Source organism: Gallus gallus, chromosome 18 (assembly GCF_016699485.2).
Source record: "Gallus gallus isolate bGalGal1 chromosome 18, bGalGal1.mat.broiler.GRCg7b, whole genome shotgun sequence".
NCBI classification, from domain to species: Eukaryota; Metazoa; Chordata; class Aves; order Galliformes; family Phasianidae; genus Gallus; species Gallus gallus.
The window spans coordinates 9913499-9936955 of NC_052549.1; the positions used below are offsets into that span (position 1 = coordinate 9913499).

At 64.1% G+C, this 23457-nt stretch overlaps 2 protein-coding genes and 1 non-coding gene across 19 annotated transcripts in view; 2 read left to right on the forward strand and 1 right to left on the reverse strand.

Annotated features, from left to right (window-relative positions):
• The first annotated feature begins 582 nt into the window (after positions 1-582).
• On the forward strand, positions 583-19546 carry AATK (apoptosis associated tyrosine kinase). 9 transcript variants are annotated; one of them, XM_040649811.2, is made up of 16 exons: positions 583-703; positions 9247-9380; positions 10092-10233; positions 11134-11213; positions 11399-11517; positions 11909-11996; positions 12133-12266; positions 12928-13012; positions 13544-13683; positions 13785-13934; positions 14028-17049; positions 17141-17309; positions 17394-17615; positions 17755-18023; positions 18713-18800; positions 19489-19546. In XM_040649811.2, exons 1-14 carry the CDS (start codon positions 616-618, stop codon positions 17781-17783), a joined length of 4602 nt encoding a protein of 1533 aa, XP_040505745.1. In that variant the 5' UTR covers positions 583-615; the 3' UTR covers positions 17784-18023; positions 18713-18800; positions 19489-19546. The 9 variants fall into 9 exon arrangements, with proteins under 9 accessions (XP_040505745.1, XP_040505746.1, XP_040505744.1 ...); XM_040649812.2 differs by having other exon boundaries at positions 17755-18010; XM_040649810.2 differs by having other exon boundaries at positions 17755-18800.
• Positions 12334-12418, forward strand: MIR338 (microRNA mir-338). The gene has a single exon (NR_161951.1). It is a non-coding gene; the product is annotated as a microRNA mir-338 (primary transcript).
• Positions 19547-19759: 213 nt separating the features above from the next.
• The window catches only part of BAIAP2 (BAI1 associated protein 2), a 32813-nt gene continuing 29115 nt past the window's right edge, over positions 19760-23457 (reverse strand). For 5 of the 9 annotated variants that reach the window (XM_040649825.2, XM_015295626.4, XM_015295625.4 and 2 more), the window contains one exon: positions 19760-21431. In XM_040649825.2, coding sequence (XP_040505759.1) covers positions 21362-21431 — 70 coding nt within the window. In that variant the 3' untranslated portion in view covers positions 19760-21361. Of the gene's footprint in view, positions 21432-23058; positions 23108-23457 lie in introns of all 9 variants that reach the window. The other 4 variants (XM_025141710.3, XM_046902208.1, XM_015295628.4 and 1 more) reach the window with 1 other exon arrangement.

The following is a 23457-nucleotide window of genomic DNA, read 5'->3' on the forward strand; positions in this document are numbered from 1 at the left end:
TTCAGGGGTGCAGCCCCCACGTGAGGGGGCTGCGGTGTTGAGCTCACGAGGCTGAGCTATGCTGAGCTCATCCTCCCAGCCCGAAGGGTCCCCCACTGAGTGGGGATACGTGGGGTGCTGCTCCCCTGCCAGGGGTTGCGGTCTCGAGTCCTGGGGGTGCTGCTGGGGCAGGGGTGAGGTGGAGATGGGGGATACAGGGGCAGGGTGTCCACTGTCCCATCCCACGTTATCGCATCGCCCCCCCCCCATCCCATCCCGCTCCCCGCAGGCGGTACGGCACTATCACGGCTCCGCGGGGCCGACGCTGCCTTTACCGACCGTGGGGTGGGGGCTGCCCCGCGGGGACCCCCTCCCCCAGGACGGGGCGGGGGTATCTCCCGTCGGGGCCGCGCGGGGGCGGCGGAGGCGCGATCCCAGCGCCGCGGACCGGGGGCCGCCACCTGCCGCCCCCTCCCCTCTCTCCCCCTCCCCTCCCCATCCCGCTCGGCGGCGGCGCGGCCCCTCCCCGGGGCACGGGGCGCGGGGCCGCGGCGGCCGCCATGGAGGAGGAGCCGCCGCCGCCGTGCCCAGCGCGGGGCCAGCGGCAGCCGGCGGCCGTGAGGCTCCCGCCGCACCATGGGCCGCCTCGCCGCCGCCGCCGCCGCTGCCATGTCGGCCGCCTTCCTCAGCCCCAGCCTCGCCTTCAGCTCCCACTTCGATCCCGGTGAGTGCCGCAGCCCCTCGGGCCCGGAGATACCGGGAGCCGCGCTCCGCTCCGCACCGCCCCGCACCGCCGCAGCCCCTCCGCATCCCCCGGCGAGCGGCCCCGCGTTTCCCTTCCCGCTCCCCCGACCCCTCGTAGCGGTCCCCGCATCCCTCCTCGCCCCCCCCCCCCCCCCCCGCCCCCCTCCCCCTTCGCCCCCGGTTCCCCGTTCCCACTGCAGCTCCGTCCCCGCAGCCCCGCACCGCCTCTCCGCGGGTTCGGAGCCGCTCCGGTGCGGGGTGCGGAGCTCGAGCGCGGCTCCCGCGCCTCCGAATGTCACCGTGCACTGCGGGAACCGCTCCACATCGGGCGCCGTTTTGTCCCCCGCTGAGGAATCGCGGAGCCGCGCCGCCTCCGGGGGCATTTGTTTGTCTGATTGAAAAATAATGTCGGCAGAGGCGGTGAGAACGGAGCGGGGGGGTGGGGGGGGCGGACGCTGCCCGGAGCCGCCGCGGCGGAGCGGGGCCGGGGGGTACCGGAGGCGTGCGGGGCTGCGTGCGGGGCTGCCGTTATGTAAGCGCGGCGGCACGGTTTCGGTTGCGCCGCATCTGCAGGAGGAGGGCGCGGAGCGGCGTTGGCTTTTGTGTGGGTTTTTGGGGCCGTTTGCGGCGCGGTCCCGCTGGATGGGGAGGGGAGCGGGGGGGAACCGGCAGCTCTGGCCTCGGCGGGGGCTCCGTGCGCCACGGGGATGGCACGCGTGTGTGTATGGCACGCGCGTCCCCAGGAGCTGATGGTGGGGTCGGTGCGGTGACCCACGGCGGAGCATCCTTGCGGGGTGGCAGCGCGTTGGCACCGTCCCTTTGTCACCGAGGCGGGGGAAGCCGACCCGGCGCTGCCCTGGCGGGACGCGGTCGCTGCGTGGCTCTGGATGTCAGTGTCACATCGCGTGTCCCCTCTCCTCTGTGGCGGTGACGCCGCTCCGTTTGCTGGAGCCGACTCTGGAGGGGCTGTAAATGCGGACCGGCCGGGATTTACCCACCCGCAGCTCTGTTGGTTCGCAGCCCGCTCGGTATTGATCCGCGTTAGGAAGGAAACCTCTTTATTTGCATCTTAAATGCGGCAGCGCTGGGAATGGAGACGTGTTTACCGTTCTCAGCCTTCGGTATAATTTCTCTCCGGGTTTTCGCCGAGCGCCCAATTTGCCATGCTAATCCCGTCAACCTGGGGATTTGCAGGGCTCGGTTGCTTTCAGCATCCTTCTGCAGGAAGGTTTTCCATCGCTGCCGATCGCCATGCTGCCGCGCTCCCCAATCCGGGCTCCGCTGCCGCTGACACCCACGGTTACCGTCAGGGAAAGAAATTAGAGGGGGGAAAACGTATTCTCTGTTTCACGGGCTTGTTGATCCCGTACGGTTGGCAGCACCTTCCGTCTGCGCGGCGCCTCCCGCGCCGGCCCCATTTCCCTGCTGCTTGCCGGGGACGCAGAGCAGGAGGAACCGCGGGGACAGCGTGGGGACAGCGGTGACACTGGGGGTGGAGGAGCCGTCCCCCGCTCCACGCTCAGCTTGCGTTTTCGGTGAGGTTGGTGGCCCCTCTGTGAGACGTGCTCATGCCAGGCTGTGCCGGGTGGAGAGCTGCTGCCATCGCGTCCCTGCGGTGGCGGCTCGGGGGGGGAGGGGGTCCTGGTCCCCTCTTCTCTGGGTTTCCAGGCCTGGGGGTGCTCGTGGAGCCGGGCTGTGCTGTGAGGGAGGACATCTCTGCAGCCCCACTGCCTCCAAGGCCTCGCTGTGTCCCACTGCACAGTTGTTGGCTTTGGGGCCGGCGGTGCTCACAGCCCCGATGACGTGAGGATGTGTCTCCTCCGGCCGGGGTTGGGGTCGGTGCTGCTGTGGCTCCCAGCCTGGATTTCCCCATCTCAGCCTGTGGAGCACATTTTGAAATCGTGAGAAACGTCCTCTCTTCCCTTACCCATATTTCTCCTTCCCCTTTTCTTTCTGAGCAGCACAGTGACAGCTTTTGAGCGATGGAGATGCTGCAGGCAGCGGGGCTCCGCTTGGCGTGTTGGGGGGCAGCAGGGTGCTGCTGTGGGGCTGCAGCTTTGGGCAGCAGTGGGACTGAGTTCAGGGTACTCCACACCCTCCGGTGCTGCCCATGCCATCGCTGTCCCTTGGCCGTGTCCCGGTGCCACCTGCGTGGCCGTTCCTGGGAGCTGGCTGTGGGGCAGTGATGGGACCTCTCCACAGCACCATGGTTGTGGGTCCAGCCGGCACGTTCTGTGTCCCCCTGCCCCAGTCCCTGTGCCACAAGTGCCCTGTGTTGCTGGGTAGCGCTGGCAATGGGGTTGACGTGGGGAACAGTGTCAGAGGGGCCGGACCCACCTCATGGCACCGGGAACCCCAGAGCTCAAGAAGGGTGAGGGCAGCAGGGTGGGTGCAAAGGTCAGATTTGGGGCAGGGAGCGGGGAACGTGGGATGGGGGTGGCTGCAGTGGGGGAAGCGTAACACCCGGCAGCGCGTGGGAAGCTGCATGGTGCACACCTCACCGCACAGATCCTACAAGGAGCTGCGGGCGCATGGAAGGTGTCAGCACGAGGCCCGTCCGTCTGTCTGGGCATGGAGGCCGGGGTCCCAGGGGGGTGCTATATGGGTGGGGGGGCTTGCAGCTGGGCTGCTGCTGGAGATGGTGTTGGCACAGCTCTGCAGTGCAGCAGGGCAGCTGGGCCCCGCTGCAGGAGGACGGGATCGGCACCAGCATTGCTCCCCCGGGGATGTCTGCCTGCTCCCCCCTTCTCCCCTCCTTCCTTCTCCTCGCTCCCCCTCCCCATGCACACGGGCGATTGCGTTTTGGATGGCAATATGGATCCCTGTCAAAGCCAATTAGGAGAAATTAATATGCCAGGGTTGAAAGGGCTCAGATCTCTCGGGAGAGGCGGGGCGGTGACTCACGGGCTCCCTGCCCAGCTCAGCCTGCCTGTGGGATGCGGGGTGCCCCACAGCTCCTGCCCTGGCACTGGGCCGTGGGGCAGTGCTGGTATCTGCACAGTACCGTCTGGAGAGCAGTGCCATGGCCACCCCATGGACACAGGACTGTGCCCAGCCAGGAGCTGCATGGTGCTGGAGTCCTCCTTGTCCCAGGGGCTGTTGGAGCACAGGCTGTCATCTCCCAGTGTTTCTCAGTTGGAAATCCCCACTGAGTCGGGTTCCTCCTGCATTGGGTTGCAGCGGGCACTGGGTGATGCTCATCCCATGGTGTTACCCCATGCAGCTCCAGCAGCGTGCCACAAACCCAGGAGCCGTGGCCATTAGGTGGGGGGCCCAGCCATGCCCCATCCCATCTCTGCACTTTGGGGAGAGCGTGAGGGCTCAGCACCAGGGAGGGACAGGAGCTGGACCCTGGATCAGGCTGGGGTCCCCTGTGGGTAAGAAACCCCATTGGGAGCCAGGGCATTGGTCCTGGGATCCTGCCTGTGGCCAGAGGATGTTGGTCCCACCTCCTGGGTCTGTGACTGGTATAAATGATTGCCTTAAAGGCTTGAGCAGCCCCTGTGCAGCCCACTCCAGGCTCCTTCCCCACTGCAAGTTGGGACCACGAGGGCTTTGCCCCGAAGGGCAGACCCATGGAGGGGGAGGGCTGGGGGCACGGGGTGCTGGGGCCGGCTGAGAGGACGGGGCCGTGCTGGGCAGCGCGGGGAGGGGTTGGCCACTGGAGGAAGCAGCAGCAGGTTCAGGATTTCCTGCAAGCGACTGTCCCTGGGACGAGGGGAGTGAGCGGCGGTGGCTGGAGGCCCTGTTTCCCGTCCCTTCCCCTCTAGCAGTGCCATTGCTGCTGACGCCAATGCCACCACCGTTGTTTTAATGCTGGAGCGAAGGGAAGCTCCGGCGTGGCACGCACTGTAAGTGGGGCAGCTCTCTGCAGGATGCGGCATGGCTGGGCTGTTGGGGGGCATGGGGGACTCTGGGGTGTGGGGCTGGGTGCTTGCTGAGGGTGGGCTGTGCACCCCTGCTCAGTGCCAGGCCCCAAGATCTCAACGGGTGGGTGCGAGGTGGGGGTGTTGCGCACTTGGGGGATGGATGGACAGCCCCAGTGCTGGCACCATAACAGCTTCCTAAAATCCTCTCCCCGCCGATTCTCGGGGTCTCTTCCCCTCTGCTCGCCTTGCCCAGCCTGGCACGGGGCTGTTCAGAGGCTTTGCAAACGGACTGTGGTGGGTGCCGCGCTGCCCTGCTCTCTGAAAATGGGGCAGGCAAAGGGGAGCTCCCGAGGCCAGGTGCGCCGCAGCCATGGAGCTTTAGGGCAGCTGCAGAGAGCAGCAGGAAGGGGGTGGGCAGGGACCCTCCTGTTTGCCACGGCTCTCAGCATCCTGGGACATTGGGGCTGCCTGGCGTGGCGCCGGTTTGAGGTGCGTGGGGCTGCGCTCCGTGCTCGGTGCTCTCTCAGGAGCGCTGCCCGCTCCTGCCTCTTGTTTTCGGAGCCGAGGCTTCTTGTTTCATAACATCGCTGAACGTTTCTGATAAAAATAGGCTGCCCCGCTCCACGCGGCTTCTCTCCCTCCGTTACGTAAATGCTGCCTTGCTGGCTGCTGGGAGCTGTGTTCTGGCCGTGCCCGTGGTGCTGTGCCCGTGGTGCTGTGCCCATGGGGCTGTGCCGGCGGTGCTGCGCTCGCGGCGCTGAGTGGCGTGGGTTGGTGCGCACGGTGGTGACGAGCTGATGGTTGGGGTGGGTGATCTTAGTGGTGTTTTCCGACCTTACTGGTTCTGCAGTGCCGTGCCCGCGGTGCTGTTCCCATAGTGCATATGGTGCTGTGCCCGTAGTGCTGTGCCCGTAGTGCTGTGCCCGTGGTGCTGTGCCTATAGTGCCCATGGTTCCATGCCCATGGTGTTCTGGCCATGGTGCCGTGTTCAAGGTGCTGTGCCCGTCATGCCCATGGTGCCATGTCCACAGTGCCGTATCCAAGGTGCTGTGCCCATAGTTCCCGTGGTGCTGTGCTCATAGTGCCATGTCCGTGGTGCCATGCCTATGATTCCCACGATGCCATGTCCGTGGTGCCATTCCTATGGTTCTCACGGTGCCATGTCCGTGGTGCCATGCCCATGGCACTGTGCCCATAGCACTGGCCGTAGTGCCGTGCCCTGGAGGCCACAGCATCCCCTCTTCCCATCACAGGGCACCCATCCACACTGTCCTCCTTGGGAGCCACACGGGCACCAATTCAGCACCCCATGGCACAGAGCCCTGCTGGGCACGAGGAGCCCATACTGCGCTCTGTCGCTGGGATTTGGCTCCAGCCATGGCTGTGGGTTTGCTGTGACAGCACTGCATGTCCCAGCTGGTGTGGGACGGAGGGAGGCTTCAGACCAAATTAAACACCAACGAGGAGAATGCAATTTAAATAATGAATTTAATCTTGCTTTGCACACTTAAAAAAAAATATATATATTATTTTCTCAGGAAAGGGAAGGGCAAGGTGTCCATGTCTGGCTGCTCCCTGCCCACCACGCTGCCTGCAGCAGGAGGGCTGTGCTGGAGGAATGGGTTTTTGTGTCTCACCAGGCTGATGCTCGGTGTGTGCACAGCGCTGCACTTATCACAGCCCACGTTTTCATTCCACCCCGTTCCAAAATGACGGCTGATCTTTTTTTCTCCTTTCCATCTAATTATTGTTATTATTTTTTACCGCTAATTCATCCCGAGGCGATAAAAACCCGAACTAAGAGGCGAGGATCAATCCTTTCAGGATACTTCTGTGCCTGTTAGATTAGCCCACGTTAAAAGACACACGGGGAGAGCGGATGAACACAGCGTGCGCTGCGTTGCCAATGAACCCCTCTATGGCGCCCGGTGGGCTCCGTGCAGAGCTGCTGGGTGATGCTGGCTGTGCCTCGGTTTCCCTCTGGAGTTGTGTGGAGCAGCGTCGTGTTTTCGTGCTAAATGGCAGCGGATGGTTTCTTGCTGCCTGGCTGCGTATGGGTGAGCAGCGCACTCATCCTTTGAGGTGTAAAATTGCTTTCCTGGAAGCTGCCCATGGATCCAGGCCCTTCATCTCGCCGGGGATTTATAATGTTACCAGGGCTGTGCTCGCACTGGGAGAGCGGCTGAGAGTGCTGAGCCCGCAGTGGGATGCAGTGCTGGGTCCTGTGTGAGTGCACCCTGCCCCAATCCTGTCCCAGACCTTTGTGCTACCCAAACACAGCCCTGCACCCTGCCCAAACCCACACCCAGCTCTGAACCCTGCACCGGGCACCCTTCCCAAACCCAGCCCTGCGCCCTGCCCAAACCAAACCCCTGCGCCCTGCCCGAACCCACACCCAGCCCTGCACCGTGCCCAGACCCAGCTTTGCATCATGCCCAGACTCAGCCCTACACCGTGCCCAAACCCAACCCTATGCCCTCCCTGAGCCCGTCCTCTCCCAGCTGGCCTCCCATCGCCATCCTCACTGGGGGCAATGCCAGAGGATGGGAGTGCTCCCCGCTTTGTCCCACTCCTCTGCATAGGGACCCCAGGTCAACCGGGGGTCTGGGCACAGTGGGACTCCCTCCATCCTGCAGGGAGAGGGTCTGTGGTCCTGCACCCACCAGGCTCATGGGTGTAAGGTGGGGAGAATGAGGCACGGTTGGGCAGGTTGCACCAGGACCTGCAGTGAGGGGCTTAGGGGTGGTCTCGGGTGTGTGACCAAGCAAGTGGGCAGGACCCTGCTCCTGCCAACCCATTTGGCCATGTGGAGCCCTGCGGGGAGCCCCGGGCTCTCCCCTTCCGCACACGTCAGCCCCGCTCCTTGCCCATTGCCGCCGGGCAGAGCGAGCGGCGGCCGTGGCACATCCCAGCGGCGGGTGATGGCTGGAGGAGCGGCTGCAGGCACTCAGCAAACGTGAGTCAGCAAAGGAGTCGGGAAGGGCTGAGCCCATCCCTCGCTGCGGGGCTGTGGGTTGTAGCCTTTCTCGGGTGCCTTTTAGGAAAAGGATTTTAGGGGGTGCGTCTCTGAGCTGGGTGAGCGATGCAACAGATGTGGGGTGTGGGCAGTGCGGACCCCGCTGTGCTCAGCAGCTCTGCGCTCTCTGCTTTACCATTCTGATCTCGCTTGCGGGGTCAGGTGCCACCCTGGGGCTTTACTGAATGCCACCCCTGCCCCCCGGCATGGGGGTGGAGCACGGTGTTGTCTGGCTTGCAAGCAATGCTGGAGCATCACTGCTCCCCTGGCGCCGGGGCTGGTGCAGCAGCTCCTGCTGGGGGATGCAGTGAGCTGGCCGTGCCCAGTGTGACCCCGTGGCGAGAGCAGTTTGTTGTGGGGGGAGCGCTGCGGAGCTGCTGGGGGGTGGGGGGTCCAACGATGGGGGCTGAGGTGGGTTCACGGTGATGCCAAAAGAGCTGCGCGGGGCTCCCAGCCCTCGAAGGGTGGTGACACCCCTCCTTGCAGCAGCGGTGGTGCAGGTGGGGAAACTGAGGCAGAACACGTTGTTTTGGAAATGGGTTCATCCAAAAAGCTCCATTTCCTGCGCCGCGGCCTTGGGCGGCTCAGCTGACAGTCCCTGCTGGAACGGCTTCTGTCGCCGCGCTCTGCTCCCGTCGGCATTCAAAAGGCTCTTTTCAGTGAGTCATTTTCTCTCTTGCTGTCCCACTATCCAAGGAAAATGGTGACATTCGCTGTACAAAGTGTGTTCACCATGGAAACCGGCTGCAAGCAGCGAGAATGCCACCCCCGGCTCCTCCCCGGTTCGGCTGCGCATCGCTGAGCCTCAGAAGATGGCTCTGGAGCTGCTGCGCCAGCAGCGGCCACGTTCCGTGCGGTGCGGAGCCCGCGGTGCTCCGTGCCCCCGAGCGGGGATCCCCAGCCCTCCTGTCCTTCAGGTGCCCTCCTCAAGGACACGCCGGCGCGGGGGCAGAGCTGGCAGCACGGTGCCTGGCGTGGCGTTGCACGCTGGCACCTGGGGTGGGAGAGGTTTGGGGTTGGTGATGGCGCAGCCCCCGTGGTGTGTCCGTGCGCTCGGCACCACGCGTGGCGCGTGGCGGTGCTGCTGGGCTGGGCTTTGGGAAGGGGATGTGTGGGTGATGGCACTGTGCCCCAATCCCTCGGTGCAATGGGGAAGGCATGGTGCAGCGGCTCTGGGTGCAGCTCTGTGCTGCAGGTGGGTGCGTGGGGGCTCACGGTGGGTCAGGGGTCTCTGTGCCGCTGTCCCCTCTCATGGCAGCACTGTGGCCTTCCTGCTTCCTTGCGCCACAGCACGCCGGTTGTTTGGGGAGGCTCTGGGCAGAATAGTAATGCGGCAGCTGCTGGCTGTGGTGGGGGCTCGCAGTGAGGGGATGTGGGGTGGGATGGCCCTGTGGGGTGGCGGGTGAGGGGATGTGGGGTGGAGATGCGCGTTGCCCTGCTGGCAGCATCCCTGTCCCTGAGCCTGGTGGGATGTAGGGTGAGGTCTGGGAACACAGTGTGCCCAGTGGTGGCAGAGTACAGTGGGGACACAGCAGTGATGGCACCATGTGAGCAAAGCCCCTGCGTGCAACCCCTTGGCAGCACCCCCCAGCACAGCCCTATCTGCCCCCCTTACCATGCACCCCTATGTCCCCGCAGACGGCACCCCCCTTAGCGAGCTCTCCTGGTCCTCCTCGCTGGCTGTCGTGGCCGTTTCCTTCTCCGGGCTCTTCACCTTCATCTTCCTCATGTTGGCCTGCCTGTGCTGCAAGAAGGGAGATATCGGCTTCAAGGTGAGGGCCGGGCACCCAGTGCGGGCGGGGGGCTGCAGCGCCCACTGGGGCCTCCCCGTGCTTTGTCACCGCATGGGATGCGGCTGTTGCTCAGGGCACTGTCGTTTGGGTGGGGGCTCAGCCCTGCACATCACCCCGGGCCAGGCCACGCCATGGTTAAGGGCCGCCCGCACGCCCCCGGGGTGGGAGGCACCCTGACCTCACAGGCACAGAATGTGCCGAGAAACAGTTTTCCCTAATTGCTGGGATTTTTGTGGAGGCTCGCGGCGCCCGCGGCGGGGAGGGGTCAGGCAGAGGGGACATGCCGGGTCGTTGTATAACCGTCCCACACCAGAGCACCTCGAGCAGGGGAACAATGAGCCCTCTCGTGCCCCCGCCGCAGCTATATAGGGCCGTGGAGCTGCAGCCTGGCGCTGGCAGTGCCCGCGGGGTCGCGGCGCGCAGCACCATGCGCGGCAGCTGCGCCGGGGCAGCACCATGCTCACCATCACCTACCTGCTCGCCCAGGCGGCTTTCAGGAGCCGGGAGCCGGTGGGGCATCAGTGCCAGGTATGGGGCTGGGGGCGCTGCCCGGGGGGTCTCGGTGATGCGCTATGGGGCGCGGGTGGCAGTGCTGTGGGGCGCGGGGGAAGCTGCAGGGAGCCCGCAGGGTCAGTTGTCTCTGCTCCGTGTGTGTCCCCCTGCCGTGCGCTCCCCTCCGTCCCGGCCCAGGAGTTTGAGAACGCCGAGGGGGACGACTACGTGACGGAGTTCTCGGCCCAGGGCTCGCCCGCCCCGCAGCATGGCCCCGAGGTGTACGTCCTGCCCCTCACCGAGGTCTCGCTGCCCATGGCCAAGCAGCCGGGGCGCTCAGGTAAGCTGCCTGGGGAGGGGGAGGGAGGAAAGCACTGGACGTTGTGGGACCCCTGTGCACCCTGGGGCAGAGGTGGGGTGAGACCAGGAGGGGTGATCACAGCCCTGTGCCAGGCTTAGCTGAAGCAGCTTCCAAAGGGGCAACAGGAGGCTGAGGTCCCTCAAGCAGCACTGTCCTTCTGCACAAGGGTGGTTTGGCCCCCTGTGTGGCACCAAGGGGAGCAGTGTGCATCCCTGCTGGCATGTGCTGAGACATAGGATCACTGAAGTAGGATCGTGTCCAACCGTCAGCCCATCCCCACCATGCCCGCTGAACCACCCTGTAGGGTGCTCTTTCCCATGGCACCCACCAGCCCCAGCCCTGCGTAAACAAGGCAGCGAGTGGGAGAGGAATCTGGGGGGGGCCGCTGTGCCACAGCCCCCCTCGCTCCCATTGTTGCTCTCCCCAGCTCAGAGAATAGCAGCAGTGTGGCAGGGCTGGGGCGGCGTGACGCAGCCCAACAATAGCCCCATTGCTGCACCCCTTGGCATGGGTGCACGAGGGGCAGGACCTGTGCTAGGAGGGGGCCGGGACTGTGGCTAAATGCCAGAGCTCCGGCTCGGCTCCATTCTGCTCTCCCCATCCTTGGGGAGGAGAAGGGGCAGAGAGCAGCTCCCCACCGCTGTGCGTGGGAAAGCCCCATGTCCCCACACCGGCACGGCCACACCAGGATGCTCGGTGGGAAGGATGTGGGGTGCCTGGGGATGGCCCCCCTGCTGCTGACAGAGCATCCCAGGACAGCGTGGGGTGGCGCAGCAGGAAGGACCCCAGGGCTCAGCTGGATTCGGCGGGTAACTCGGGTGGGTTGGGGGTACGGGTGGGCACATGAGCGCACAGGCAGCTGGATGTGCTCTGTTACAGTGCAGCTCCTCAAGTCTGCAGACCTTGGGAGGCAGAGTCTGCTGTACCTGAAGGAGATTGGGCATGGATGGTTTGGCAAGGTGAGCATGGGGCATCGGGGTGTTGGGATACGGGGGTGGGGTGCATGCAGGATCTGGTCCCTGTGGGGCTGCTCCAGCTCTTGTGCCTCACTGGGATGTGGGTTGCAGGGGGCGCTGTGTGCCCCACTGCGAGCAAGGTGCAGTGAGAATGGATAGATGAGAACGTGCCTGTCCCTTTCCCACAGGTGTTCCTGGGGGAGGTGAACTCTGGCATCAGCAGCACGCAGGTGGTGGTGAAGGAGCTGAAGGCCAGCGCCAGTGTGCAGGACCAGATGCAGTTCTTGGAGGAAGCACAGCCCTACAGGTAGGGCCGGGGGTGCTCCCGAGCTGAGGCAAGCTGCTGGGAGGGAGGGTGCTTGTGGATGGAGCCTGTCCCCAGGCTGTGGGCTATCCCCTCTGTGCCACGTTTGGATGAGCTCTCAAGGCTGCAGCACGGCTCTGTCCTGGGGCTCGCTGGCTGCAGAATGCTGCTGGTGTCCATCCCTGGCTGCAGTGAGGTCATGAGTATGGAGGGGGGGCACAGAGCTGCTCCGTGCCCCATGAGAGCCAAACAAATGCCCCTTTGTGGTGTGCACCGGGGCGCTGGGACGCGCTGGTACCCGCTTGCAGCCGTTCCTGGCTGCCCCCACACTGGAGGAGAGGCAGCAGGGATGCTCCCCCCGTGGTGCCAGCATGCCTCTCGCTCTGCCCCGCAGGGCCCTCCAGCACACCAACCTGCTGCAGTGCCTGGCCCAGTGCGCTGAGGTCACCCCCTACCTGCTGGTGATGGAGTTCTGCCCGCTGGTGAGTGCCACAGCCCTACAAGCCGGGGCTGTGGGGTGATGTGGGGTGGCACCGCTGTGCCATGCTTAGCACATTTTGGCCCTGGGACCCACTGGGTGCGGGAGGGGGCTGTGGTGACAGTGGCACCGTCCTGCAGGGTGACCTGAAGGGATACCTGCGGAGCTGCCGGGGGGCTGACTCCATGGCCCCAGACCCGCTCACTCTGCAGAGGATGGCGTGCGAGGTGGCCTGCGGCGTGCTGCACCTGCACAGGAACAACTACATCCACAGGTAGGGCTGGGGGGTGTGGTGGGGGGGAGTGGGCTGAGCAACCCCCAGGCTGTGCCCGTCCCACCTTGCTCCTCCTGCCCAACAATATCCTGGTGCTGAGTGAGTTGCACACAGAGACTCCAGCATCAGTGATTTTGTTGAGGAAGGGGAGCGCTGCATCGGGGCCACCAGACCATCCCAGCCCAAGCTGGGCTGCTTGGGAGCATTGCAGTGGGGGGAAGTGGGGGCCGGCAGTGCTGGAGAGGGGTTTCCCGTGGGCATCCCGCCCTTGGTGCACCCGGGGTCTCCCCACATGCATTCACACTGTCCTGATGCGCATCCCATCTGTGTGCACCCCTCCGGGGCTATGGGAGCCCAGCTGTGCCTGGCTGCATGGGTAGGCAGTGCCAGGGCTCACGTTGCTGGAGAAACCCGCTTTCCGCTTGGCTCAGCGCGTGACGGATGGACGGACGGACAGAGGCGCAGCTGGAACGCTGCGCAAGAATTCCTGCTGTGCATTGGGTGGCTGCTGATCGGCACGCCCGGCGTTCTGCTGCCACACAACCCTCCCGCTCCCTGCACCAGCAGCAGTGCTGCTGGGGGTGCCCACGTGCGGTCCCTGGGCCCTGGGTGCCCTGTGCCCCCCGTGGGGGTGGTGACAGCACTGGGGTTTGCTTGGCAGTGACCTGGCCCTGCGGAACTGCCTACTCACCGCCGACCTGACTGTCAAGATTGGGGACTACGGGCTCTCGCACTGCAAGTACAAAGTAAGGCTGGTTAGGGTGAGGAGGGGTTTGCGCTTGGGACCCCCACAGCACCGAGTCTGGGGGAGCTCTGGGACGTGCTGCGCACACATATGGCTCTGCCTGTAGCTCTCTGTGCACACACCCCCCGAACGCACCCCCCTTCCCTTCCCTTCCCTTCCCTTCCCTTCCCTTCCCTTCCCTTCCCTTCCCTTCCCTTCCCTTCCCTTCCCTTCCCTTCCCTTCCCTTCCCTTCCCTTCCCTTCCCTTCCCTTCCCTTCCCTTCCCTTCCCTTCCCTTCCCTTCCCTTCCCTTCCCTTCCCTTCCCTTCCCTTCCCTTCCCTTCCCTTCCCTTCCCTTCCCCCCCATGGGTTTTTCTGGGGCATCAAGTGGGTACTGGGAGGAGGTGTGAGCCTGGAGGAGCAGCACGATGGGGCTGGGGCTGTGGGGTGAGGCCGCGGGGTGGTGGTGCAGTGGGGCTGGGGAGAGTGGTGGCGGCGGGCGGCGGTGTGCCCTGTCCTTTACGTGTCGTTTTGACGTTCTCTTCTCGTACTGACCCTGCATACTTGGCAGGACGACTACTTTGTGACGGCCGACCAGCTGTGGGTGCCGCTGCGCTGGATTGCGCCTGAGCTCATCGACGAGGTGCACGGCAACCTGCTCGTCGTGGACCAGACCAAGGCCAGCAACGTCTGGTGAGCAGGGCGGGGGGCACGGCGGGTGTGCGGTGTGTGGATGCTGGCCGGTGGTGGGCTGGGGGTCTCCCCGTGCCCCCAGCATTGCGCCGTTCCTGCAGGTCACTGGGCGTCACCATCTGGGAGCTGTTTGAGCTGGGCAGCCAGCCCTACGACCACTACTCCGACCGGCAGGTGCTTGCCTACGCCATCAAGGAGCAGCAGCTGAAGCTGCCCAAGCCCCAGCTGAAGCTGTCGCTGGCGGAGCGCTGGTGAGGAGCTCTCCCTGTCCCCCTGGGGGTGCGCGGCCACGGCTCTGGCTCAGGAGCGGGCACAGTGCTGAGCCCTGCTCCTTATTGCCGCAGGTATGAAGTGATGCAGTTCTGCTGGCTGCAGCCCGAGCAGCGCCCGACAGCCGAGGAGGTGCATCTGCTGCTCTCCTACCTCTGCGCCAAGGGTGCGACGGAGGCGGAGGAGGAGTTTGAGAAGCGCTGGAACTCCATGAAGCCCAACGGCAGCGCCAGCGGCAGCCACCACGGCACCGAGCTCTCCTCCTTCCCTCTGCTGGAGCAATTCTCAGCCGACGGCTTCCCCTCGGACGGGGACGACATCCTCACCGTGATGGAGACCAGCCACGGCCTCAACTTTGAGTACAAGTGGGAGCACACCAAGACTGAGCACTTCCAGGCACCGCTGGGCTCCCTCAGCCCGAGCAGCGCCGCCCGTTACCATGAACTCTATTACCCGGCGGCATCCGCGGGGCATCTGAGCCTGGGGGTCTCACCCTCCTGCTATGAGTGCAAGCAGCCGGGCTGCCCCAGCCTGCCGCCACCCAGCATGGTGCCCATCCTGGGCGCGCACAGCCCCTCGCTCGGCAGTGAGTACTACATCCGCATCGAGGGCCCGGCCGAGGGCGGCGCTGAGATGGACTACGCCATGTGCTCCTACAGCCCCGAGGGCGAGCGTGGCTCTGCGCCCTGCTGGAGAGCACAGGGCGCGCGGGATGACTCGGACAGCAGCCCCACCGCGTCGCTGAGCATGGAGCCGCTGCTGGGCCACGCGCCAGCAGGTGAGGGCTCGTGGGAGTGCGCCGAGTACTACCCCTACACGGGGCAGGAGCAGCACGGCTACGCGCCGTCCCCCGGCCCCGAGCGGTTCCTGCTGGACGAGGAGCACGCTGAGCCCAGTGACAAGGACTGGCCCGTGCCCGGCTTCCAGCGCAGCGTCTTTGCCGACCCGCTGGGCGTCTCGCCTTCACTGAACTGCGCCTACAGCCCCCAGCACTACAGGCAGCCGCCAGCACAGGGTGAATCCCATCCGGACTGCGTGGCGCTGGAGCTGGGTGACGACAGCCCCCCTGGGGCTCCCCTCCCAGCAGCCCCCCAGCAGCAGCCCTGGGCCTCCAACAGCTCCTCCAACAACAACATTGGCAGTGGCAGCCCGGCCGCCCGCGAGCCCGCCGACAGCTGGTGCTACCGCCGCATGATCACCTTCCGCGGGCTGATGGCCAAGCCGCTGGGCACCGTGCCGCCGCGCGCCCAGCCCCAGCTCGGGGGGTCCCCGCCGGGCATCGATTTCCGCCGCCCGCGGCAGGAGCAGCCCCAGCCCCCCGGCTCCTCCCAGTGCCGCTCGCCCTCCCCGCGGAGCCAGGCCTGGCAGAGCCGTGACTCATCAGCCTCCGGCCGCTCGCAGGCAGCAGCGCTGGCTGGCAGCCCTGACGCGGCCCTGGAAGCCGGAGCGCAGCCGTGCCCACAGGATGCCCGCCTGGCTGAGGGCATGGAGCGGAGCAGCCCTCCCTGCAGCCCTGTGCCCCACTGCACAGCTGGGACGGGCCCCAGGGAAGCCACCCTTATGGCCGGCACCACCGTGCCAAACCCTGCTCCCACCGGGGAGCCTGGCATAGACGGTGCCCAGTCTGCGCCGGAGGGCCCCGAGGCATCGGTGTCTGCAGAGGCGGCCGCCGAGAGCAGCGTGTGCCCCACCAGCGACGCAGAACGCACCCCGGACAAAACCTTCTCCAGCAGCAGCTTCCCTGGTGGAGATGATGGCAGCGATGAGGACACGGCAGAGCTGACTTCGGGCATCTTCACTGACTTCTCCGGGGACTACATGGAGCGGGCGGACATGGCGCCAGCATTCAAGTCCTTGCAGAAGCAGGTGGGGACGCCGGACTCCCTGGAGTCGCTGGACATCCCCTCCACCGCCAGCTCCTGCGAGGTGTTCAGCCCCACCGCCTTCACGCCCGCCGGGCAGCCCAAGGCTGTGGACAGCGGCTATGACACAGAGAACAATGAGTCCCCTGAGTTTGTCCTCAAGGAGCCCCACGAGCCCCGCGAGCCCGAGGCCTTTGGCCAGATGGGGAAGCCACCCCCGGGGCTGCCGGGGGTGGATGGGGACAGCCCAGCCCCCGAAACGCGGCTCTCGGCATCGTTCAGTGCTGAGCTGCACGGCCTCTCCGAGAAGAACCCCTACCGTGACTCTGCCTACTTCTCCGACTACGACACCGAGGCTGAGCGTGGCCCCAAGGACGAGGAGGACAGCGATGGCTCTGAGACCCCGGAGGTGGAGAAGGAGGGACCCCAGCCCCATACGCAGGACATGGCACAAGCTCCTGAGCGGGGGGAGGACGCACTGCACCCCCCGGGAGCACCTGGCAGTCCCCTGGCAGCCCCTAGCACAGCGCTGGCAGCCAAAACGTTGGACGTGGGGGTCTCTGTGGGGGACTGGCAGGGAGCAGAGGCTGGTGGTCCCACAGTGCAGGAGCATGGCACTGAGCACCCAGCACCAGGCAGCTCCCCATGCCCCGATGGTGATGTGCTGGGGGGCTCTGTGCCAAGCAAGACTTTCTCCTTGTCCCCGGTGCCAGATGGTGAGGAGCCAGAGCCGAGCAAAGGGACTCACGAGGCTGAGAGCATCCCTGGACTGGGAGAAGATGTGTCTGGGGGCGAAAAGACTGTGCCCCTTGTGCCAGGGCTTGGGGCAGCAGGGCTGTCCCCAGAGGGCACCAGGGTGGGCATCACGCCTGGAGGGGATGCGCCCGGGGGTCCCAGCACGCTGCCATCAGGGGATGGGACACCGATGGGTATCTCCCTGCTCCCATCCACCCCCGAGCGCCGAGAGGAGCCTGAGGAGGAGGAGGAGGACACGGAGGACAGTGATGAGTCGGACGAGGAGCTGCGCTGCTACAACATCCAGGAGCAGAGTGAGGAGAGCGAGGAGGAGCCGGCGGCCATCCCCATTGTGGTGGCTGAGAGCCACAGTGGCAGGAACCTGCGCAGCCTGCTCAAGATGCCCAGCCTGCTCTCCGAGGCCTTCTGCGAGGACCTGGAGCGCAAGAAGAAGGCCGTGTCCTTCTACGACGATGTCACCATCTACCTCTTTGACCAGGTGAGCGGCCCCAGCAAGGCGAGGTGGGCACACAGTGGTGGGCACAGTCTCCAATAACGGCATTGTCTCCCACGGTGTCTCCTTTGTGCAGGAAAGCCCTACGCGGGAGCTGGGCGAGCAGAGCTTCCCGGACGCCCCCGAGCCCTCAGCACAGCCCCCAGCACAGCCCCCAGCCGGCAGCAGCCCCACCAGCCCCGCCAGCCCCACGGAGAGGCTGAGCGCATCAGACGACTCCTCGGATGGCAACGCCTCGGAAGAGAGTGAGGGGGCTGTGGGGTCAGGGGGTGGCAGTGGGGTGACCCTAATGGTGGGCTCAGCCCCCGGCCCTGCACTCTGTGTTACAGGTGGAGGCTTTGAGTGGGACGATGACTTTCCGCTCATGCCGGTGAAGCCGTCCCTGATGTCCTCGCTGACGCCGGCAGAGCCTGACCCAGCCGTGCCCACGCTGGCGCCGGCCCCAAAACAGGTGCTGCCCCTCCAGTTCTCCCGCTTCACAGTCTCGCCTGCCCCGGTGTCCCGGTTCTCCATCACCCACGTCTCCGACTCGGACATGGACTCCGTAGGAGGTGAGACCTCAACTGGACCCCTCCGCCCCCCCCAGCACGGCTCTGCTGGGCATCTCAGTGCCCCCACGGCCACCATCCCCCCCAGGTGACTTTGTCCCTCCCGCTGCCCTGCTCACACCACCTCTCTGCTCCCTTCCAGGCAGCAGCGAAGACGGTGACCGGGAATGAGCCAGAGTGCGCCTCACCCGCCTGCGCCCTCGGCACCGACACCGGCACCGACACCGGCACTGACACCGGCACTGACACTGGCACTGACAATGGCCAGCGGCCGCAGAGGACAGGGCAGCCAGAGCCCGGTGTGAGCTGCAGGCACCGTGCTCCATTTTTTAAGCAGATGAGGTTGGAAGGAGTTTGGGTGCTGCTGGCTGGAGCCGGGCACAGCCCAGGGCGAGGCGGTGGGTGCCAGCGGTGCGTGTGCGAGTGGATGGCTGTGTGTGTATAAATAGACGTATATATATATATATATATAGACATATATATATATATAAAGTTATAGCATTTAAAGGGTAGTACCCTGACCTTGCTAACATTTGCTCAGTCCCCCCTCATCGACGCCCCCCCCCCACCCCACATTGGCTTTCTCCCCACGTGTGCTCCCCGAGGCGCTCTTTGTCCCCACTTGCACCTTGATGCCCCCCCGCGTCCCCCATCCAGGACTGGCACTGCCTCTCTGCTGCTGAGGGGGCTCTGGAGGGGGGGCTGCCCCCTGCTTTTTGCCAGGCCCTTCGGGGAGCAGTCCCAGCCCTGCAGAGGGGACCTCGAAGGTTGGGGGGGCCCCCACCTCCCTGAGGCTTTTTGGGGGGGGGGGCTGACCTGACTATTTTTGTATTTAAAGAAAAGGAAAAAAAAAAAAAACCCACAAAAAAACCCTAAAAAAACCCCCACAAAACCAAAACTGGCTGTTGACAGAACTCACGTTGCCGCGGTTTTAAGTTATTGTTGCCAAAGAGATGTAAAGAGTTTGTGGAGGCATTTGGGGGGGATGGGGGGGGATGGGGGGAGGGGGGTTCTGGGGGTTTGTTCGTTTTTTTTTTCTGTTGTTGTTGTTTTGTTGTTTTTTAATTCGTTTAAGGCTTAGGATAATTGTGCAATTCCAGCTCCCAGGAGGCTGTGGGACTAAACGGAGCCTATGGGAACCTTGAGATCAGGGCTGTGTCCTTGGGGGCTGATAGACCAAACCCTGAGGTGAGGAATGCCCCCCCCCCCCCCCCCCCCCCCACACACACACACCCACCACCACAGCCCCGTGTCCTGCAGCCCGGGCTGGCTCCCGGGGGGTCGGGGCACACGCACACGCACACGTGTACAGCCATGGGGCTGCGTGCCCATGGGATGGGGCTGCTGCTGGGGGGCGTGGGGGTGTTCTTTGGCTCCTATTGCCCGCCCTGCCAGCCTGCAGCTGGGCCGTGGTGTTGTAGGAGAAAGCTGTTGGAGGGCTGCCACCCCCTTAAAGGGAACAAGCGGAGCCCCCGGCCTCAGCCCCAAAAACCAGGGGGGGGGGGCTGTGCCTCCCCACTGCACACCCCACACCCTTCCTGACGTGCCGAGCTCAATTCCTGCTTGATCGAAGTGTATGATTTCAGCTCCCACCCCCACCCCAGGCGCTTTGCATTGCAGCGGAGACCCCCTGGCCCCCCCATCCCTGCAGGGGCTGCTGGAGCCCCCCCAGCCCAGGGTTTGGTCTATGGCAGAGGCAGCCGCCTCTGGAGGGCAGCACGAGAGCACAGCTGCGTCCGCCAGCTGTGATGATGATGATGATGATGATTTCTTCTTTTTTTTTTTTTTTTTAATAGAAGAGCTCCTCTGACATTGTATATTTTATCAATACGGGTCATTACTGCTGTATTTTTTATCAGTGCTGATTTCCATACAGCTCCCAGCATGTGTGTCAGACATCATCGGGCCGATAATAAAGTTTTTAAAATATCCTACTCCGTTTCCTGCCCGCATCATTCCCTGCACAGCCCCGGCCGTGGGGCTGCTTTGATTTGGGACCAGTGGTGCATAGGAGAGCTCTGCTCCATCGCCGCCGCGGGGGCTCCACCACCCCAAAGGAAAACGCGGGGTGCCCGGTGGTGGGGAGGTAAATTTTATTGCTCATAAATTACTTCTTCTTTTTCTTTTTCTTTTTCTTTTTTTTTTTCCTCTCATTTAAAAAAACAAAACAAAACAAAACTATTTCAGGTTACATCTTGCAGGTGGCCACGAAGGCAAGAGGTGCAGTGAAGCCCCGGGCTCAGCAGCCCTTCGTGTGGGGCTGGAAGAGGACGACACTGGGCTGGTGACAAGGAACGCCCCATCCTGACACCCCTACCCCGGCTGTGAGCCCCCCAGCCCTCCTGAAGGCCCCCGAGATGCTGCAGAGCCTTCCCCTGCCCCATGGCTCTTGTTGCCCCGAGGCACAACACAGTGGCTGTCAGCGCATGGCACAAGGGTTGGCACCGCACGGTGAGACCTGGGGCTGGCACAGCTGCCATCATCCTTGGGGCACAGGACATTGGGCAGGGTGCAGCCCCTGCACTGCGTTTTGGGGTGCTGTTGGGACGGGCGTACTTAGGGACGAGGTGGTGGCTTCCCATGCAGCGGTGCCGGAGGACAGCACCTGGAGGTGGGCTCTGGTGGGCAGATGCTGGGGGTCACAGTGCTGCTCCAGGCCCACACAGGAAGCAGCGATGTCTCCAGGAGCAAAACGTGTCCTGGGGGCAGCCAGCATCACTTTGGCCCTGCGTGGGGATGCTCTCTTGCAGGGCACCTCCATGAGCCGTGGGAGGGGGCACAGCAACGCCAGCAGCTGGCTCTGACTGGAAAGCCCTTCCATAGCAGAACCCCACCAGCAGTGACCAACGCGGTCGGCTCTCTGCCACCTGGGCTAAACCTACAGTCACAGCAACCCGAGCGGTCCTCTGTGCTCAAGCAATTAAAAAAGTGCAACATGACGAATACAACGGGAAAGGCAGAACCTCTGGGCACTGCTCCCAGCCGTGCCTCTCTGGTGCCAGCTGCATCATGCAGCAAAGACGCGGCTCCTGCTCCAAAAACCCCTTCCCCTTTGGCAGGGCCGGGGGTACGAGTATATATGTGTATATATTTCAGTCTCATGCAGCCCTAGGAATAGCGGAAGAGAAGCAGCAAAGCAGGAGGGCTCTGCGGCTGAGCCTGGGAAGGAGCACAGCAGTGCTGGCTACCCCACGGCACCTATCCATGGAGCCCTCTGCTCCTCGAGTTATTTCTTAGCTTATATCCTACAGCAGTACCGTAACACCCCCCCTATGTACACGGCCATGGCACTGCAGCAGCCCTGGGAGCAGAGTCCAGCCCTGACCCTGAGCTGCAGCACTGGCACCAGCAACTCCTTTGCTTAAGGGGAGACTGGGGCTCTCCTGCCCGCCCATCGCCACCGCACCCCACGAGAGCAGGGTGTCCCCTGTGCCGTCCTCCCTCCCTTGCAAGCTGCTGCCACTCCTAGAAGCAAATCTGGCTATGGGGCATGAGCTGGGAGCACAGGGTGTGCCATCTTGGGAGGGGGGAGCGGGGATCAGACTGTTTGGCAGCTATCTGACCCCCACCACTGCAGGGAGAGAGCTGGATCTAGAGAAGAGAGGAAATCAGGGCACTATAGCTTTAGCCTTTGGCTTTTCAAAGCAGCAGGATTAAATAAACTCTGCCTAAAAAGGCGGCTCAGGGAGGCAGCCATGCGCCGGGCGATGAGGCGGCGGCAGTGCCACGGGGGGGCAGCGCTCCCGGCATCAGCTGATGAGCGGCGCCGAGCGGTCGTTCGTCACGGTCGGTTTCAGCTGGACGTTGGCAAAGGGGTTTCTGCAGGGAGAGAGGAGGGCAGAGTTTAGCAGAGGCTCGGGGAGTGCAGGTGTGGGGCGATGGGATGACGACGTGGTGAGACCCCGCCAGCTCTGGCTGCGGGGATGAGGCTCCGATGGCCGCAGGCGGCCCAGCACACCTGTGAGTGCAAGGTACGGTCCACGTGGAGTTTTCTCCTACCTTGCTTTTCAGCAGGCCTAAAGCTGAGCTCTTCCGAAGGGAAAAAAAAACAGGGGCTGGCGCAGGGTGCAGAAGCTGCTCTGGCACTTCCCATGGGGACAGTCCTGAGGTCAGCCGGTGCTGCAGGGGCGGCCGTGCGGTGCACGAGGCACGGCTCCCTGCACCCGCTGCCATGGGACGTGCTGGGACAAGAGCAGAGCGCGCGGCTCCGTGCCAAGCTGAGCTGCGTGGAAGCAGCAAAATGTCCAAGAGGCAGAAAACAGGGAGAGGATGGGCTCCCAGTGCATGCCCAGCACCATCCTGCAGCCGCCCACACTCGCAGAGCGTTTTCCCTGGCAGGCGGATTGCTGCGCACAGCATCTGCCACCACGTCGGCACGCCCGCGCCCTGCGCAGCGCCGGGCACCACCTCCTGTGTGCAAACAGCCCGGCTCTGCTAGCAGCCCCCACCCCCCCAGCAGCTGCACGACCCCTCACCTTTGTGCTACGGCCCCTGCATGTGGTTGTGGCACCCTCCTGGGGTCCTGTGCCCATTCCCATGGCTGGCACAGCCCAAGCACGAACCATTAGCACAGACAAGGGGTAGTCGGCACTAGGAGCAGCCCCGTTATCAGCTGTGCTATCAGCCGCCTCCACCCACAGCAGCACCCACAGCATCAGCAGTAAGGCCAGGGGGTGGGGCTGGAGTCCACCAGGTGCTGCCCCTCACCATGCCTCACCTTTGGATGCTTGTTTTTCCTTTTCTCAAAAGATAAATGACTTTATGCTTAAAAATAGGTTAATTAATTTCCCACCTAATTAATGCAGATGCTTAGATCAGTTTTCCCCCTAGGATGCCAAAATAGATTCTCGAGACTGAAAGAGCAGAAAAGGCGGCTTTGATGAGTCACCAGGGGCTATTATTTAACTGTTTTGGTTCAGACAAGGAAGAGCCATTGGGATGGGAACCCACGGCTCTGCACCACGGCAGAAACAGCGCGGGGCACACAGAGCTCCGTCCCAAGACAGGGGGGAGCTCCAAGACACAGCCCCAGAGCCAGGCCGGGGTTGGCACCGATGTCTACAAGCAAGAGAAAGCTGCTCAAAAAACGTCATTAGTGACCACACGTTGGCTCTGCCCCAGGGACAGCTCTGCAGGGTCCAGGTGCCACCGGTGACCTACAACCAAAGGGGTTGGTTATGGGGTCAGAGCAGGGTGGGCAGCAGCGGCGGCGGGCAAGAAGCTGGGACCCCTCTGCAGAAGCTCAACAGCAGCAGCGCCCACAGCACAGCAGCGATGTGCAGAGCTGAGCAGCAGGGCTGGGTGTGCAGGGTCCCACCACCGGGATGGGGGCAAGCAGCGACCGAGGGCCCGCACAGCATGGGTGCAGGAAGGAGAGCAGAGGCACCGTCTGCCCAGCGGCAGCGCCCGGCACAGAGAGGGGCACGCGGAGAGACCGTCAACTTACTAACTATGGGCAGGGGGCATCTCAAAACCTGGCCACTTCAACATCGGGGCTGCAAGGGAAAGAGAAGGCAGGTTGGAGGACACCGGCATGCCTTGATGGGAACAAATGGTGGTGGTTAACGAGAAGAACCGGGCGGAGGCAGCTCTGGGTGGAGGAAGCAGGAGGGAAAAAACGAAGTAAAAATAAAAGAAAGAGGAGGAAAAGTGGGATTGATTGAGTGGTGAGTCTGGCAGCACGCCCTGTGAGGAGGGGAAGGAGGCACGTGGCTACGAGTGGTGCCGACCTGCAGGGAGGAGAGGGCAGGAGAGGAGGAGGGGGTCTGCTTCCTTCCCAACGCCCCCCCACACCAAAGCAGCAGCCCCCACAGCCTCACTGGGAGCCAGGCAGTGGGCACGGGGC

Bases quoted from the DNA above. Each gene is read 5' to 3' on its own strand.
- AATK (XM_040649810.2), top strand. From the start codon at position 616: ATGGGCCGCCTCGCCGCCGCCGCCGCCGCTGCCATGTCGGCCGCCTTC. The intron at 11,518-11,908 runs GTAGGGCCGGGG...TCTGCCCCGCAG, and splicing joins GAGGAAGCACAGCCCTACAG to GGCCCTCCAGCACACCAACC. The intron at 11,997-12,132 runs GTGAGTGCCACA...ACCGTCCTGCAG, and splicing joins TGATGGAGTTCTGCCCGCTG to GGTGACCTGAAGGGATACCT.